Source organism: Spinacia oleracea, chromosome 4 (assembly GCF_020520425.1).
Source record: "Spinacia oleracea cultivar Varoflay chromosome 4, BTI_SOV_V1, whole genome shotgun sequence".
NCBI classification, from domain to species: Eukaryota; Viridiplantae; Streptophyta; class Magnoliopsida; order Caryophyllales; family Amaranthaceae; genus Spinacia; species Spinacia oleracea.
This window is the reverse complement of record NC_079490.1, coordinates 19013895-19033574: the sequence shown is the minus strand read 5'-3', so window position 1 is coordinate 19033574 and position 19680 is coordinate 19013895. Positions and strand designations below refer to the sequence as shown.

Genomic DNA, 19680 nt, shown 5'->3' with positions numbered 1-19680 from the left:
GCTGTGGCTGCAAATCATGAGAGGCCGGCAAGCAATAGGCCAACACTTTCTTTGCGCCCCCCAAACGTCTGGACCAGGCTGACAGGCGAGGACCTAAGGAGACAGCCGCCAACAAGTCAGCCCAATCAGGCAATGTCTTACCTACCACGCCGAATGCCACGGCGGCTGATCGGAGAAACGTCCCGAGGACGTGAGCAGCCACGCGCAGAGCAGTTGCCTGACTCTGAGTCTGAACTTTCTGACACTGGGTCAACCCCCGTCATGCCGGATAGACCTCTCCCTCATCCAACTTATACGCATCTGAGCCAGGCGCGTCCAGGGGCCACCCGTCCAACCCGTCAAACTCGCGGACGCGAGTCCTCCCAGCGGCTACCCTACTCAAGGCGTCAAGACCCTGTATATCACATTCAGGAGGGGGTGTCCAACATGGCCCTAGGGCACACCACTCCTTTTGCAGACTCCATCATGAGAGCCCCGAGGGAACCCAAAGTCAAGCCGCCCAACATTGATGCTTACGATGGTACCACAGATCCGGACATGCACCTCTTGGTTTACCGGCATCACATGTATGTCCAAGGAACAACTGACTCAACCTGGTGTAAGTATTTTCCGGGCACACTCAAAGGAGTAGCCTCTAAGTGGTTCGAGAGACTTCCAGCCGGAACTATTCGCTCTTTTTCGGAGCTCGAGCTATTGTTCTCTACTCGGTTCATGGCTCACAAGGAAGAGAAGAAGACGAGCATGCATCTGAGTAGGATTCAGCAAGGGAAGGACGAGTCCCTGAGGAGTTATGTGAAGAGATTCAATCTAGAGGCAGGGTAAATTCCGGATTTGCCAGATGGTGTTGCATTCGATAACTTCATTCGAGGGCTTAAAAAGGGCTCTTTCAAGTTTGATCTGGTAAAGAAAAGCGTCCGAACAATGGCAGAAGTGCTGGATGAGGCCGAGGCCTTCATTCATGCAACAGAGATTTGCAGCGTCCCGAAAGACCCCAGAGGAAGTGATACCGCCGAGCTAGCGGCAAAAAAGGAGAAATTCGAAAAGAAGAACCGGCCTAACGGGACGTGGGCTATTGCAAAAGAGTCAGACAGGGCCCCCGGAGCGGCAGGTCAGAAACGGCCCAGAACTTATGATCGGGAGCGATTCGAGTATAACACAGACATGTACACAATTCTGATGGACGTCGGGTCCAAATATGACATTGATCGTCCATTTCCCATGAAGTCGCCACCAGAAAGTAGGGACCCCAAACTGTACTGTCACTTTCACAGTGACATTGGGCATGACACCAATGAATGTAAGAGCTTGAAAAGGGCATTGGATGGCCTAGCCACCAAGGGGTTCTTAAAAAGTTATATCAGCAGGAACACGGGAGGTTCTGGCAAACCCTTCTACAAGAAAAACAAATCCCCTCCCTCGGAGGAAGATGGGAATCGTACCGACCCAGAGTGCGTGGCAGTCATCTCAGGAGGATTGGCCGCCGGCGGGCCGACCATGCGGGGCCAGAAGGATTATGCCAAGCGATTGGGGCAAGTGATGCTGTCCGGCAAGGCCACAGTTGACCCGTTTCCAAAAGTTGAAATCGGCGAGGCCGACCGTGGGAAAATCTCCACCCCGCATGACGATCCTTTGGTAATTGAGTTAAAAGTTGCTAACCTAAGGGTTAGGCGTATTTTGGTTGATACAGGAAGTTCGTCGGACATAATTAGTCTAGAGTGCTTGAATCGGCTGCAACATGATCCCTCAAAGATTGAGAAAATCCACTATCCCATTATAGGCTTCGGAGGTAGTGTCATCCACCCAGTCGGCATAATTACCCTTCCTCTGAGGATGGGAAATAAAAAGGAATCTCGGCAAATGGATGTCCGTTTTCTCATAGTGAAAGATCTGACGGCATATAACATCATCTTGGGGCGTCCCACGTTGAACAGGGCAAAGGCTGTCATTGTGACTCATCTGATGCTTCTTAAGTTCATTTGTGACGATGGGAGCGTCAGCACTATACATGGTGACCAGCAACAAGCTAGAGATTGCTACCTAACCACCTTAAGTCCAGAAGCATGGGGGACGGGTGAAGAGAAAGGGACATCGAGCAACAAACGAAAATGTGGCGACACGCAACCCAAGGTCGTCAAAGAAACATTAACTATCTCAGCAGGGCACATGGAAGAGAGACGTCCAGAGCCTGTTGGGGCCCATTTCAATGTGGTATTAAACACAGATAAACCTGACAGAGTAGTGCCCATCGGGATTTCTCTTGACGACCCGCTGGCGGCAGAGTTGGTCCACCTTTTGAGAGAATTTGAAGATATCTTTGCTTTCACAGTGGACGAAATGCCGGGTATTGACCCTGCTGTAGCCGTCCATAAGCTGAATGTGGACCCAAACTTCAAACCGGTTCGTCAGAAGAAAAGGAACCATGGGGAAGATAGAAATCAGGCGGCAGCCGCGGAAATACAAAAGTTGATGGAGGCTGGGTTCGTCAGGCCTAGTCAGTACCCCGATTGGGTTGCTAACGTGGTCCTCGTCAAAAAACCTAATGGTACCTGGAGAATGTGTGTTGACTACACCAACCTCAATAAGGCATGTCCAAAGGACAGCTTCCCACTGCCCAAGATTGACCGGCTCGTCGACTCTACAGCAGGGCATGCTATGATGAGCTTTATGGATGCCTACTCAGGGTTTCACCAGATTCCGTTGTGGCCTGACGACCAGGAAAAGACGTCATTTGTTACTGAACAAGGCCTTTACTGCTACAAGGTGATGCCGTTTGGTTTAAAGAATGCACCGGCCACCTTTCAGCGTCTTATTAACACTGTGTTCATCAAGCAGCTCGGCAGGAATATTGAAGCTTACATTGACGATATGATCGTAAAAAGTAAGCTGAGGGCGGCGCACATAACTGATCTCAGGGAGACATTTGAGACTATTCGAGCTTACAACATGAGGTTGAACCCTAAGAAGTGTGTGTTCGGGGTGACGGCAGGCAAATTCTTAGGTTTCTTGATTGATGAAAGAGGAATTGAAGCCAACCCAGACAAAATCCATGCAGTAATTGATATGAGCTCACCAAAGACAGTGAAGGAGGTCCAGCGGCTCACAGGTTGCTTGGCCGCCCTGGGCAGATTCCTTTCCAGGGCTGGAGACAAGTGCCACTACTTTTTCAGGTCTGTCAAAAAGAAGGCCAAGTTTGAATGGTCGGACGAGGCCGAGGCGGCATTGGTCAGATTAAAGGAGCACTTGCATACCTTGCCTCGTCTTGTTAGCCCCTTGCTAGGAGAGACTTTGTACATGTATCTCGCTGTGTCCGAGCACTCGTTGAGTGCCGTTCTACTGACAGAAAGGGAGGGAATACAGATGCCGGTATATTTTGTCAGTCATGTTCTTCAAAATGCTGAAGTTAGATACCCTACAGTGGAAAAGTTTGGCTTAGCTCTATTCATGGCCAGCAAAAAGCTCCGTCCTTATTTCTTAGCTCACAAAATAGTGGTCTACACAGATCAACCGCTCAAATTGCCCTTCACAAAGCTGGAGGCGTCAGGACGAATGCTAAATTGGGCAATAGAGCTGAACGCCTTTGATATCACCTATGAGCCGAGGAAAGCTGTCAAGGGGCAGGCATGTGCCGACTTTATTGTTGAAATGACGAGGCCAGACTTTGCCAAGAATACAAACACGGTGTGGACAGTGTATGTAGACGGCTCATCCACACATAATGGATGTGGAGCAGGGATAATCTGTCACTCCCCAGAAGGAGATACTTTTGAGTATGCTATGCGATTTAACTTCCAGGCGTCAAATAATGAAGCCGAATATGAAGCTCTGCTTTGTGGCATTAAAATGTGTAAGGCGGCAGGCGCCGAGGATATTGTAGCACTCTCTGACTCCCAACTGATTGTGAGCCAAGTTAATGGGACCTACGAAGCTAGGGATCCGACTATGGTCAAATACATGCAGGCCGTCCATCAGGAAGTAGAGCCACTGAAAAGTTTTGAAGTAAGGCAAGTCCCTCGCTCGGAAAATAACCAAGCTGATGCCCTGTCAAAGTTGGCAAGTTCAGCGTCTTGTGATACCCCTCGGCACGTGTTTTGGGAGGTAAAAGAGCACAAAAGTGTTGAGCAAATGGAGGTGGAAACTCTTGACAGAACGTCCACATGGATGGATGACATAGTGAACTTCAAAATGAATGGAGTCTTGCCCGAAGACTCAAGGGAAGCGGCAAAACTTCAAAAGAAATGTTCTTGGTTTGAAATGTGGAACGGCACCCTCTATAAAAAGGCATACTCCCGTCCTTTGTTAAGATGTGTAACACCTGAGAAGGGGCAGGAAATTCTAGAAGACCTTCATCAGGGGTTGTGCAGCTCGCATATTGGTGGAAGGGCTTTGGCTGAAAAGGCACTTCGAACCGGCTATTACTGGCCGACTCTTAAGGAGGACGCAATCTCACTGGTCAAGAAGTGTGACAAATGCCAGCGCTTTTCTCACCTAATACACCAACCAGCACGAGTTCTGACGCCCATTACAAGCCCAATTCCATTCGCTAAATGGGGGATGGATCTTCTAGGCCCATTTACGACCGCACCAGGAGGAAGGCGTTATGTCATCGTCGCTGTAGATTACTTCACCAAATGGGTGGAGGCAGAAGCGCTCAAAAACATAAAAACTACTGATGTGAGAGCATTCATTTGGAAGAACATCATGACTCGCTTTGGGATTCCACAGGCTATCGTCTTTGATAATGGGCCCCAGTTTGAGACGCCTAAGCTGAAAGAGTGGCTGGCAGATCACGGTATACACACTTGTTTTGCATCAGTCGGACGACCCCAAGCCAATGGTCAGGTTGAGGCGTTCAACAAAATTATCTCCGAAGGAATGAAAAAGAAGCTTGACGAAGCCAAAGGTCTGTGGGCTGAGGAGCTGCCAAATGTCTTATGGTCCATCCGCACTACGGCTAAGAATTCAACCGGTGAAACACCCTTCTTGCTAGCCTATGGCGCCGAGGCTGTCCTGCCCATAGAAATGTGTGAACCGACGTTGAGAGTCATGCTGTACGACGAAAATGCTAACTGGGAGACAATGAAAGCAGCCTTGGACTTTCTGCCCGAGGTTAGAGGAAATGCAGCGCTCAGACAACAGCTGTACAAGATAAGGATGGCAAGAGAATACAACAAGAGAGTCTCTAATAGAGTGCTCAAAGTGGGAGATTTTGTCCTCAGGAAAATGGAGTCCACAGGACGAGCAAATGAACAGGGTAAGCTGACGCCCACTTGGGAGGGACCTTACGAGATCTATGATGAGGTTAGAGATGGAACCTACCGCATTCAAGACATGCAAGGCCGGCCTATTTTGCGCACTTGGAATGCCGACAATCTCAAGAAGTATTTCTTCTAGATATGTGCTAAGCCTTGTCTTACTTACCACGATCCATTGCCCAAGGGGCGGCCTCTAATGGTCATAGTAGGGTAGTAATTACTTTTGTAACCGGCTAAATTCGCCTTGCAAAGTTATAAATAATACTACTCTATTTTGTCTCACAATATTTATTGCTCGAACAATGAATATAAAAATATACACTCCAATGCATAACCAAAGCCTAATTGTATGACGGCCTGAGAAGTGGCCCAGATTAGCAAAAACTCTCGGCAAGACTAATTGTTTGAAGCCTAAGAAGTGGCCCAGATTAGCACCAAGTTGTAGGCTGATCACCTATCCAACTCCCTTCCCAGTATAGCAAGCCGATGGCCGACCAGTACGGCATAGTAAGTGCCAGCGGCACAAATAAACCTTAAATCATAGGCTGTTTGCTCAAAAGCTCAGCGGCATGAACAACTTTGAAACATAGGTTGTTTGCTCAAAAGCTCAGTGGCATGAACAACTTTGAAACATAGGTTGTTTGCTCAAAAGCTCAGCGGCATGAACAACTTTGAAACATAGGTTGTTTGCTCAAAAGCTCAGCGGCATGAACAACGTTGAAACAAAAGGGCGGCGGCACGAATATTTGGCCGTCCAGTCCATTTGACGAGCATGTCTAGCGGCAATCATACCTATTGATTGACTTGCGTCAATCAATAACGTTATAGACGTGCTCGCCAAAGAAAGAGACGACCCCAGTAGTGCCTAGCACATGCTCAGTTGCCAGCGGCACCAATAATTTGAAACAGGTTGTTTGCTGAAAAGTGCGGCGGCATGCACGTTTGGCCGACCAGTCCATTTGACGAGCATGTCTAGCGGCAATCATACCTATTGATTGACTTGCGTCAATCAATATCGTTATAGACACGCTCGCCAAAAAAAAAAAAAAAAAAAAAAAAAGCGACGACCACAGTGAGGCCTAGCACATGCTCAGTTGCCAACGGCACCAACAACTTCGAAACAAAGGTTGTTCGCTCAAAAGTTCAGCGGCACGATTAACTTCGAAACAAGGGTTGTTTGCTCAGAAGTTCGGCGGCACGAATATTTGGCCGTCCAGTCCATTTGACGAGCATGTCTAGCGGCAATCATACCTATTGATTGACTCGCGTCAATCAATAACGTTATAGACATACTCGCCAAAGAAAGAGACGACCATAGTAGTGCCTAGCACATGCTCAGTTGCCTGCGGCACCAACGTGCCTAGTGTACACTCAGTTGCACCTTGGCTACCATACCTATTGATTAAGCCTATAGACTAAGGAATAATCAAATGATGAAGAACAAATAAATGCGAGATAAAAGAACAAAAATAGCCTATTTATAGAACAACGCCCGCAAGAGGCGTGCAAAGGTGGCCAAATATTCAAAACAAATTGTTGAGTGCTCAGCAGGCACGATGGTACAGACGCCAGCGGCGCCAAAACATAACAAAATAATTGTTTTTGCCCTTAGGCATGAGAACACTTGAATAAATTTTTGCTGGAATAATACACAAGGAAGCAAATCAGGGAGCGGCCGCATCGTCCTCGTCATCGGAGGATACAAACTCAGGGGGCGGCTGACCAAGACGTTCAGCAGCCAACACAGCGGAACTATGTTCCATTCGCCGCTGGAACCACACAAGATCATACTCTGACATGTGGCTCTCCCAGGCGTGCTTAACAGCGTCCTTGGTCGCTTGTTCCCCCTGATCATAGGATTCTAGGAGACGCTCACGCAAGGTGCGAACTTGCGATCTGGCCGTCTCTAGCTCCCCACGAAGATGCTCGGCCTCCTCAGCCGCCTCTTTGACCTGAGGGTACTCCCGCAACTGGTCCTGAAGCGTCCGTATTTCCGCCGCCGCTGTCTTGGCCTCCTCGACCATTGCCACCATGTCTTTATCCTGCGCCAAGATCTTCTTAAGCAGCTCGGCCTTGTCAGATCTCAACGCAGCTACCTCCTTTGCTTGAAGGTCTATGGTCGTCTGCATCTGCAGGCGGACCTCTTCAATGGATTTGAACGCATAGTCGCCATGGTGGGTGGACTCAGCCACCTGAGCTTTGAGCTCCTCAGCAGTGCGAGTGTTCCAACTCTTGCAGAACTCCATGCGGCAGAACAACTGCAAAAGGAGCTACATGTTAGTAAATGACTAAAAGAGAAGACAAGTACAAGCAAGTTGGAAATAGACTTACGTCGAGAAGAGTGGCCTGGATCGCACCAAACTGGGCGTCAGTCTTGCGGCCAGGAAGAGAAGCAACATACTCTGCGGGGACGGCCTTAAAAACCTTGCGGCATATAGCCACCCTATCCTTTGACGAATAGTGGGGAGTAGCAGGTACGTTCTCGTCATCAGCAGCAGCTGCATCCTTCCCTTTGTCTTTGGCTATAGGAAAAACAACGGCCTTAGGATGACGCGGAGAGTAAGAAGAACTGCCAGAGGAGGCTCGATACGTCTGAACGACGTTCGAATAATACTTACCGCCCGAAGACCTAGCTCGGCGGGCCACCTCCGCAGGTATCTGAGAGCGGACGTCGGCCGGGATTCCAGAAAGAGGGTCCTCCAGCTCGTCCGGATGCCCACCGGACCTCGATTTGGACACCAAGTCCACCACCAGAGACGGCTTGTCCACGCCCATCTCTTCGTCATCAGGGCATCCCCCCTCAGCAACCTTCGACTCGTCTTTCTTCACGAGACGGCGGGGTAGGGGTTTTGGCTTCTTGAAGGTACTCGGAGTCTCCGAGCCAGCTGGCACAGCTCTCTTCTTCAGCTGGGACAGAGTCGTCCCCTTCTTCTTCCCTGACGCCCTAGCCGCGTCCTTAGCTTGCTAAAAAAGAAAGTAAAGGACAGTCAAATATTAAGCCTCGTCATCAATCACAAGTCACTCACCATATAGTGGCTCGTCATTAAAAAGGACGCCCATCTTAAAATTGACGAAGCGTGCCTTATCAATCACAAGTCACTCACCAGATAGTGGCTCGTCATTAAAAAGGACGCCCATCTTAAAAATGACGAGGCGTACCTCATCAATCACAAGTCACTCACCAGATAGTGGCTCGTCATTAAAAAGGACGCCCATCTTAAAAATGACGAGGCGTACCTCATCAATCACAAGTCACTCACCAGATAGTGGCTCGTCATTAAAAAGGACGCCCATCTTAAAAATGACGAGGCGTACCTCATCAATCACAAGTCACTCACCAGATAGTGGCTCGGCATTAAAAAGGACGCCCATCTTAAAAATGACGAGGCGTACCTCATCAATCACAAGTCACTCACCAGATAGCGGCTCGTCATTAAAAAGGACGCCCATCTAAAAATGATGAGGCGTACCTTATCAATCACAAGTCACTCACAGAAAAGTGGCTCGTCATTAAAAAGGACGCCCGTCTCAAAATGACGAGGCGTACCTTATCAATGACAAGTCACTCACATAATAGTGGCTCGTCATTAAAAAGGACGCCCGTCTCAAAATGACGAGGCGTACCTTATCAATCACAAGTCACACGAAGAACGGTTGCTCGTCATTAAAAAGGACGCCCGTCTCAAAAATGACGAGGCGTACCTTATCAATCACAAGTCACTAAATAGTGGCTCGTCATTAAAAAAGGACGCCCGTCTCCAAAATGACGAGGCGTACCTTATCAATCACAAGTCACTAAATAGTGGCTCGTCATTAAAAAGACGCCCGTCTCCAAAATGACGAGGCGTACCTTATCAATCACAAGTCACTAAATAGTGGCTCGTCATTTAAAAAGGACGCCCGTCTTAAAAATGACGAGGCGTACCTTATCAAGTGCAAGAACTCATAGAAAAATGGCTCGTCATTAAAAAGGACGCCCGTCTCGAAAATGACGAGGCGTACCCTATCAACCACGAGTCACTTGTAAAGAGAAACACTAACTAAGGGGCCCGTCATTAAAAGGTGACGAGGCGCACCTTGGCAACCGCAGGAAAAACACTAACTAAGGGGCCCGTCATTAAAAAATGACGAGCACTAAAAAGACGTCCACTGTGGACACTGGACGGGGGAAGCTTAACTTGCAAAAACAACCTAAGAGAATACTCACCTTCTCCTCCAACTCGGCCTTGGCTTTCTGCATTTTGGCCTCATAAATGTCTGCCATCCAATCGGTCATATCGCCCTTCCCGGTATCCGCCGCCGACAGCTTGCTCATTCCTTCCTCTGTGAACAAAAGAAATCCAAAGTTAGAAAGATAAATAAGACCAAGGCAGAGCGGCACATAAATTGGCATACAACCTCGAGTCATGGAATATCCTAAGCCTACGGCCGCTAGAAAGGCCTCGTTCCGAAACTGGCTAATGTGCGACAACCATTCGGCCGGCACATGGAAACTCTTATCCACTGTTAAGTGGTAAGTGTTGGCCCTGAACAGGACCATTATCTGATCCCACTCTTCGGCAGTAAGGGGTGGAAGGGGCTCGTCACGATCCATGTAGTTGGCGTTGCAGTTCCAGCGGCTCATCCGCTCATACATCTCCTGGTCGTCCGTGTAAAACACGACCCACCTCTTTCTCCACATATGCCACTTGCTGAGCTTGCCGACCACTGTCTGGTAGGTACCACGGCTGCTCAGATTAAACCACCCTTTGGCGGCGCTGGGGGAACGAGAGAGGGAGACCAGATGCAGAAAAGCGTTGAAGGACGGCTCCACGTCGTTCAGCGCACATTTGGCAATATAGCCAAAGATATCCGCCCATGAGTTGGGGGTCAGTTGGGCCACCCCAATGTTAAAACCATCTAACACCTCCACAACGAAGGGGTGTGGAGGGAATCTCATGCCGAGTTTGATGGATGCGGCATACACAGGGAATTCTCCCTCGGCAAGCAGGTTGACGGTCGAGTCCAGACCGGCCAGCACGCGCATTTGATACCCTTCCCCCACACAGAGGTCATCCCTCATCTTGGCTCCGTGCCTGTCTAGCCACCGCATCCAGCCCACGTCTGGGTGAATCTCTGACGGAAGCAATTGGGCCTCCTCCCGTCCTCTGGGCCTAACAAGCTGGGGAGCAGCCTCTTGCTCCCCGGCGGCCGTTGACAATGGAGCGACGCTTGGCTCCCCCACTGCCTAGCTCGCTGTACCCTCCGATGAGCTTGCCGCCTGCTCCCCCGCCTCGACATACTCGTCGATCTCTTGAAAGAGTTCGGCAAATTCTTCGTCGACTGCCGAGGCAGTGGAAGAATATCTCTCCCTAGGGGGTGTCGATGCTTCTTCCCGCAAGCGCAGGCGCGTAGGATCTGCCGTTTGCTTGGTTCTAGCCATGCCTTCTGCATAGTGAACGAAGCACGGCTTAGGAGTGACCAACAATGAAGAAAAAGACGTGATTGGACGTCCGCCCCGACAAAAGATGAACGGCGGAAAAATCTTAAATAAAACCTTCAAACCCCTACTAAGAGGTCGGCCGCTAACAAAGAGAAAAGTGACGAGAGGATAACAAAAACAAGAAAGAAAGGCGAAAACTAACCTTGAAAGATCTGCGAAGTACTTGGTGAAGAACAGGATGAGTTTCGCGAAGAACAGGATGAGTTTCGCGAAGAACAGGATGAGTTTGACGAGGAAAAGGATGAGTCTCGTGGTGGCCGGAAATCGCCTGATGGTGGTGGGAATACGCCGGAAATCGCCTATGAGAGCTCTGTGAAAACGAAATGTAAAAAAATGAAATTTACCCCCCCCTCTATATATATAGGGAGGGGCAAAATGGAGAAAGGTGACACGTGTCACCCCCTCAACACCTGACCCAAAGATGAAGATGCAAATCAAAGATCAAGAAGCGATACCCGGAAAGTGTTTCCAGAAATGCCCTTCTTGAGGGGCAAATGTTGTGGGCAAAATTACCGTGCCTTCGTGTACCAATGAGGATGTGACACCTGGCACGTATTGCGCCCCCTAAGCAGAAATCATACGAAGTCTACTCCGGGGCATGAGTATTAATCTAGGTATCTACAATGTATGTATTTAAGTGTGTATAAATGTACGTATAAAACCTATACCTGGAAAAGGGCTTAATTAGTATGTATCCCAAGTGAATGACTAAGCACAATAGGCCCAAATAGCCCACTATTGCTAAAAGGGATCAGAGAATTGTAAGGAGAAATGACACGTGTCCTCCTCCCATTCCCCAGCCAATCATGTAAGGGGAATATTAGGTCATTCCCACAAAAACCTAGTACTATAAATATTCCCACTTCCCTAGAAAAAGGGGTCACAATCAATACATTCTAGAGCAATTGCTGCTCTGCCTTCTCTCTACTTTCTCTCTCTATAAAAATACAATCTTGTTTAATCTTTAAAAGTTACCAAGAAACCTCCAAGGTATCTCACCGGAAAAACCCCACAACAGAAAGCAGCCATGGAAGAGCAGTTCAAGAACCTAGACAAAAGACTGGAAAAAAAAGCTCCAAATTAGAGGATCAGAACAAAAGAATGGATCAGAAGTTTGATGAAACTCATGCAAGCTTTCAAGGAGTCTGCGAACATCAATGATGATACCTCATTTTCCAGTCCAAGGTTCACTTCTACCAGAACCCTAGGTATGAATCCCAAATTATTTTTTCCTAAATTTGATGGCACCAATCCTAGAATTTGGATAAAGAAATGCTGCATATATTTCTCTATGTGCAAAATTTCTGATGAACAAAAAGTAGATCTGGCATCTCTTAACATGATTGGTAAAGCTGGAGGGTGGATGATGAACTATCTAGCTGTTAGGAAGAGTGTGATAGTGGATTGGAATGACTTTGTGGCTGATCGGTATGTTAGATTTAGGGATAATTTTGCTCACAATGTTGTAGAAAATTTTAATAAACTGCATCAAACTGGTACACTAGAGGATTACATTGATGAATTTGAAAATCTGAGATCAAATATGATGACAAATAATCACATTTTACCAGATGCATACATACTTGAGAGTTTTGTTGGTGGACTTAAAACAACAGTTAAGCCATTTGTCAAAGCTTTCAAACAAGGTTCCATTGGTGAGGCCATAGATTTGGCTCAATTACAGGAGGAAAATTTGAGGGTGACAACCCCCAAACCCACCTACAAACAACCATTCTACAGTCCTAAACCCTTGCAGTCTGTACCCCTACTACCTAGAACTAAACCACCCCTTCTACCTACTCCACAAACTAAGCCAAACACAACCTTATCCTTAACTAAATATCCTCAGCAAAGAACCAAAAAATTTAAATACATTCCAACAGATGTGAGGCAAGAGAAAATTGCCAAAAGTTTGTGTTATTATTGTGATTCCCCCTATGATAGAAACCACAAATGTTAGTTCAGGGAGCCACAATTATTTACAGTTGAGATTCCTGGTGATGTTGAGGAACTCAGTGATGTTGAGGAGTTGGAATTAGGTGACAAAGAAGTTAGTGAGCCTCAAATTTCCATGAGTGCTTTATCTGGAGTTAGGGATTCGACACTATGAGAGTGAGGGGATTGGTGAAAGGGAGAGCTATACAAATTTTGATAAACTCAGGGAGTACTCATAACTTTGTAGATCTGAACATAGCACAGAAGTTGGGGTGTACTGTGGAAACAATCCCACCTCAAGCTATTACTGTATAGTTGATGGTAATTATCTGGCTTGTCAACATATTTGTAAGGGATTCTCTTGGGAGATGCAGGACACTACATTTGTTACTAATGTACTACTAATTCCATTGGGGAGTTGTGACATAGTTTTAGGCATACAACTAGTTAGTGCCCCGGGCGATGCCCCGGATAGTAGAAAAATGGATTAATTAGATTATTATATAACTCGTTTTGAGTCTAACTTAATTTGTTACATTACAATATATCTTGCTTTAAGTATGTTTTAATAAATTTTAACATGTAAGGATTACTAACTCTTAAAAGTACTGACTAATTAGTAATGTGATCGAGACTATTAATAAATGATTCAGATCATTTTTCCCATTATATTGACTTAATATAATTGTGCACGTACAAGAAACAACAAAATGAATTGTGGCGTAGTGGTTAAAATATGTCTCTAACAAATGAGAGGCCGCAGGTTCAAAACCTATAACTAACATTTTTTCGTGATCAAGAAAATTATATGAGATGCATGACATGTCAAAGACGACGATACGGTATGTCATTGATAATAGGAAGCGGCATGTGGCAATATGGCATTCCTTGCTTTGGAGTTTTAATAGTAGTATAGATGGCTCAGTCTCATTGGTCATATTTCTTGAGATTTTATGCAGCTTCAGATGGAATTCAACCTTAATGATAAGCAGATCTCGTTGAAAGGAATTCCCAGCAAGAAATTGAAGGTGGTTGAGGGAGAACCATCATCCAAACTATTTTCTACAGCAGCTCACTTGTGCTTAATACAAGTGCAAGAACACACTTGTTTGAATGCAGAAGTTCTGAAACTTCAGTCACAGTCCACACCAGATTTTGAGGAGTTAAAAGAGCTCCAACTCACATATAAATGTGTGTTTGAAGATCCAGTTGAGTTACCCCACTTAAGAGGAGTCTTTGATCACTCTATTCCTGTCCTTCTAGATGCAAATCCAGTCAACATTAGGCCGTCTAGATACCCTTTAAAGCAGAGAGATGTCATAGAACAACTAGTGCAGGAAATGTTGGATAGGGGCATTATCTAGAATAGTGCATCCCCATTTTCTTCTCCAGTGGTTTTAGTGGGCAAGAAGGATGGAACTTGAAGGTTTTGTGTGGACTACAGAGAACTCAACAACAGAACAAGTAAGAATAAGTTCTCAATTCCTGTTATAGAGGAGTTATTGGATGAGTTATCTGGTGTTGCAGTGTTTCAAAACTTGATCTCAGGGCTGGTTATCATCATATGAGAGTTAATCCTACAGATATTTACAAAACATCTTCGAAATTTATACAGGCCATTATGAATTCCTGGTCATGCCTTTTGGCCTCACCAATGCACCTGCCTCTTTTCAGAATTGGATGAATCAGGTATTCAAACCTCTTCTCAAAAAGTGTGTTATAGTATTTTTTTTTATGATATCTTAGTGTACATCAGGACTCTTGAAGATCACTGGACTCACCTTGCCTTAGTTTTTGAGTTGATGAAAGCTAACCACATGTATGCTAAGCTAAGTAAGTGTGTATTTGCTACTGATAAAGTGGATTGTCTTGGCCACTGCATATCTGCTCATGGTGTTCAAACAGATCCACACAAGATTAATTTTGTGCAAAGTTGGCTAGTGCCTCCTACTGTCAAAGAACTCAGAGGATTTCTTGGGCTGGCAGGATATTACAGGAAGTTTGATAAAGATTATTCTATGATAAGCAAACCCTTAACAAATCAATTGAAGAAAGGAAGTTTTATGTGGAGTGACCAAGCTCAGTTGACTTTTGAAACTCCTAAGTCAGCATTAGTTACAATTCATGTGTTGGTTGTTCCTAACTTTAATAAACAATTCATTGTAGAAACTGATGCTTCTCAGAAGGGTATTGGGGTTGTTCTCATGCAAGATGGACACCCACTGGCTTTTATAAGTAGGTCTTTAGGGCTTAAATGGCAGCAACTTTCAGTATATGAAAAGGATTTGCTGGCCATTGTGTTTGATGTCCAGAAATGGGAACAATACTTAATAGGAAACCACTTCCTCAATAAGACTTATCAGAAGAGCCTTAAGTGGTCATTACAACAGAAAATTTCCACCCCTTTTCAGCAGTTCTGGTTGTCAAAACTGATGGGTTTTTATTATGAAATTCAATATAAAAGTAGGAAGGAGAATATAGCAGTTGATGCTCTTTCTAGGGTGCAAGGAGCTGAAGTATTGTTCATGGCCATGACAGTGGTGGATTCTAATCTATCAGCCTTAATCCTGGCCAGCTACCAACTGGATGATGCTTTCAACACTGTGCTTCAATCTCTCACTGCATGTCAAGTGGTGGAGGGGTTCCAACTTCATAATGGTCTTATCAAAAAGAAGAATATAATTGTGGTTGGTCTTGATGTTGATCTTAGAAACAAGATCATTTGTTGGCAACATGTTGTTCCTGAGAGTGGCCATGGTGGGAGGGAATTTACCCTAATCATAGTTAAAGTTATATGGAAAGGTTTGACTAGGGATGTTAGACATTTTATGAGGCATTGTGTAACCTGTCAAGCCTCTAAATATGACACTGCAACCTACCCTGGGTTACTTTAGCCCCTTCATATCCCTGAGGAAATGTGGATTGATGTGTCTATGGACTTCATTTCTGGTCTTCCCAGATCTGGGGGTAAGGAGGTCATCTTTGTTGTGGTGGATAAGCTAAGCAAGTATGCACATTTCATGGCACTTTCTCACCCTTACACTACTATCACAGTTGCTCAATGTTATTTAGACAATGTTTTTAAACATCATGGGTGGCCAAGGACCATTTTGAAGGATATGGATGTTGTTTTTCTGAGCAACTTTGAAAGAGTCTCTTCTCCTTACATAGCACTGAGTTTCTGTTATCTAGTGCTTATCACCCACAGACTGATGGACAAACTGAGGTAGTGAATAGGTGTGTGGAAAACTACCTCAGGTGCATGACTGGATAACATCCCACAGACTGGCATATGTGGTTACCAATGGTTGAATGGTGGTACAACACTCATTTCCACACTTCCAGCCAGCTTTACTCCATATGAGATAGTGTACAATCAACCCTTCATTTGCCTTATTTTCCTCAAGAGTCTAGCAATGTTGAAGTGGATAGAAGCATGACCAGAAGGGAAGGCTATGATTGACACACTTAGATTTCATTTAACTAAGGCTCAAGAGAGAATGAAGGTTCAAGTTGATAAACATAGGTCTGAGAGGATGTCCACTGTGGGTGATTGTGTTTGGCTTAAACTGCAAGCTTACAGACCGCAGAGTGTTCAGAAAAGGTTAAACCAGAAGCTAGCTCACCAATATTATGGTCTTTTTCAGGTGATAGATCTTATTAGTAAAGTGGCTTATAAGTTAAAGCTACCCTGGGATGCTAAGATACATGATATTTTCTATGTATCACAACTTAAATAATTTTGAAGTTCACTCCCAATTGCTGCACATATTCCAGATTGGTTCCATGGTGTTAACCCTGTCCAAGTTTCCCTTCAACCAGCTGTTGTACTTCACACAAGAATAGTTAAATTTTAGAATGCTCCCCAAGTCCAATACCTGGTTCGTTGGGTTAGCTTTGAGGAACATGAAGCCACTTGGGAGAGTGCTACTGAGTTCGAGGCTAAATATCCTTCTTTTATTGTTCAGACTTGAGGACAAATCTTTTAAGGAGGGAAGTTATGATATAGGAGAAAATCTAGAAGATTTCTTGTAATCAAATATTCAGCATTTAGTTGGTTTTGATTAAGTTTGTTAACACTAACTTGTGGGAAAGTTAGTTAAGAATAATTTCCTTATTTTCCGGAATAGTTGTTAGAATTTGTTACTGGTTTGCCAGCTTATAAAACAGATTCCACATTGTATTTGGCAATGAAATGAATACCAAAAAAAAACAACTTATTTCCCTACTTCTCTACTTTCTCTCTCCTTCTTCTTCTGAATTTTTCTTATCTCTTTCTCTCGTCCAAATCACCAGAATCACCATTAGAGGAGAGCTTCTAGAGCTCCTCTATCAGTTGGAAGGTTCTCAACTAGCCTAGTGGTGACCAAATTAAGAACCATGACTATGAAGGTTCTTCTCTCAGTTGCTATTGCCTATTGAGAGAGAAACCCTATAAGGAAAAAACCCACTACTTAGCAACCACCCCCCATTAGCTGCTTGTACTTGAATTTTGATTATTGTGTTTAGAATTGGAATTTTGAACTGAAATCCGGGATCGAAAACGGAAATGGACTGCGGAATAGGATTTTTGGAAGATTGAATTGAAGCTTCGAATTAAAGATTGGAGTTGGAGTTTGGAATTTGAAGTTTGTCCTTTGTAAATTGGTGCTTGCGCTCGGAGTTGCCTTAATTAAATAGTGGTTGGTGGTATCGTCATCGGCTAATATGGGAGACGCTAATTAGGTTTCTACAATCACCAATTCAACTAACATAGTAACCCTTAATTCATTAGAATGAAAGCTACGCGAATGACATATTTCACAAATTTTCTTATTTGTTCATGGGATTAGAAAAAACATACTTACGTATTTCTGGAAATTGAGCAGCGATTGATCGATCATATATGAAAATTACTAGTATATGGCGTGCGTTGATTTTAGAATGCATGTATGCTGACATTAAGAAATCAAAATTTATTAACGTAGAATGACTACCTTTTTTCTTCAGAAAGTATCTTAACCAATGGTTTAAATATCAACTAGTGTGTGGCCCGGGAGATGCCCCGATCGCTACATTGAATAGTTAAAATTTTAGATTTTTCTTGAGCTCAATATTTGACGAAATGCATGTATACCTTAAAGTGAAAAACATCAATTAAGTTTGTTAACTACACAGACACACTACGTCATTTATCATGCCAAGTAATTTTTCAATGAGATCATCTTACAATTGTATAATTTGTTTTCTAGTGGAACTACGTGCTTCAAATTAATAACACCAAATTAGATATAAGCAGCCATGCAAGGTATTTCTATAGTTGATGCTTATGAGATTCATGACATCATGTTTCTTCATAGTTGTCCTAATTATTTATTTTTATTTTTTTCAAAATATTCCGTAGAAAATAAAAAATCAAATAAAAAATTAGTTGGTTTAGACTTCATGTTAATATTTATTTATAAATTAATGTGAAGAATTAAACCACAATTGGTGGTTGGTTAAGATGGTAATGAGAATTATCATTCAGATATGACGTCTAGAGTTCGAACCTTGTTGTATTGATTTTTGGTTATCCATGACATGACATACCACTTATTGAGTGAATGATGTGGCGCAAAGGGAAGAGTACTACGTGACACATAGACATTTTCCAAAACGCCTTTTAATATATTATTATAGATTCTAAGGCTTCATTTGGTTCAATATTAGTAAAGGAATGGAAAGGAAGCTAAAGGAAGGGAAGAGAAAAGAACGAAAATAAAATATATTTTCCCATGTTTGGTATGATGAAAGAAAATGATAGGAATATCATGTTAAGTACAACATTAGTAAATGAATAGAGGGGAAAAACGTGGGTTTAACATTGAATATTTTGTTTGACAGATTTTAAATTTTTTCTTTCCTCCCAAATTCCTCCAGTTTTGAAAGGAAAGAAAAGTGAAACTTTTATAAAGGGGGCTTTCCTTCCACTTCTCATATAATTTTTGGAACCAAACACAGTTACACATGAAACATTATTTTTTATGTCCTTTGTTTTCTTTTCTTTCCAATTCGTTCCAACCAAATAAAGCCTAAGATTTCATCGCAAATGACTGATCGAAGTTAAGAAAGTGTTAAAACGATCTATAGCAATCCAATGTGTAATTTTTTTCGTCGAATATGATAAACTTCAATAACACAATCTCTGGTTTTATTTGTGCATGGATACGGTAGAAGAATACATATACTCACATGTATCAGCGTGACTTCAAGAGAAATTGTGGCGCGACTTCAAGAATACATATACCAGATTAGATCCTGTGCATGCACGGATTTTGATCATTTTTTCACATAATATTTAACTCAATATCTGCCAAACTACTGCAAAGTTATAACATTTTAACATACTCATTTAAATTTCTTCATCTAATATGCATATTAAAATGTTAATATGGTAATTTTACCAAAATATTGAGTGATATATTTTCCATTACTAATATAGCGATTTGACTAAAATACTACCAATTTAGAATAATTATTATTACGTCGTATCTATTATTGCCATAATTTATAAACTACGAGTAAATTTTATTTCCATACATACATAGTTTATTAGTTTATAAATAAAGGTAGAGAATAAAAATAAAATCAAACAAATATACTTTTTTTGGGAAAGTGATTTTTGGCGGGAAAATATTACAACAAGAATTGACACGTGTATTCCTGATGTCCCTTTTAGTATATAGTAATAGATTGGGTCGAGCTAGATCGGATTTTTCAAATTCGAACAATATTTTAGATTTTTAGATTTTGATTAGACTATTTCGTTTTAGATTTAATCAGCATGCATAAAAACATTCACTTACTATTATCATAAAACAAAATTTAATGTAATATTTTAGTTTTTACCTAAGATCAACAAAAGTTGATTTAGTTATTTCTTAATGCTAAGACTGAACAAAAAAAGAAAATCAATGGCCCAAGTCCCCACCCGCTAAACCCACTCAAACCCAAGAATTTGTTCACCCATTCACTGTGTTCGCATACGAA

General features: G+C 43.6%; 1 protein-coding gene across 1 annotated transcript; it reads right to left on the bottom strand.

Annotated features, from left to right (window-relative positions):
* Positions 1-6780: 6780 nt before the first annotated feature.
* LOC130460023 (uncharacterized) lies at positions 6781-9569 on the bottom strand. The gene is made up of 4 exons (XM_056827674.1): positions 9460-9569; positions 7871-8216; positions 7584-7774; positions 6781-7510 (listed from the first exon to the last, which is right to left on the bottom strand). The coding sequence occupies exons 1-4, from the start codon at positions 9565-9567 to the stop codon at positions 6917-6919; spliced, it is 1239 nt and encodes a 412-aa protein (XP_056683652.1). The 5' UTR covers positions 9568-9569; the 3' UTR covers positions 6781-6916.
* Positions 9570-19680: the final 10111 nt, after the last annotated feature.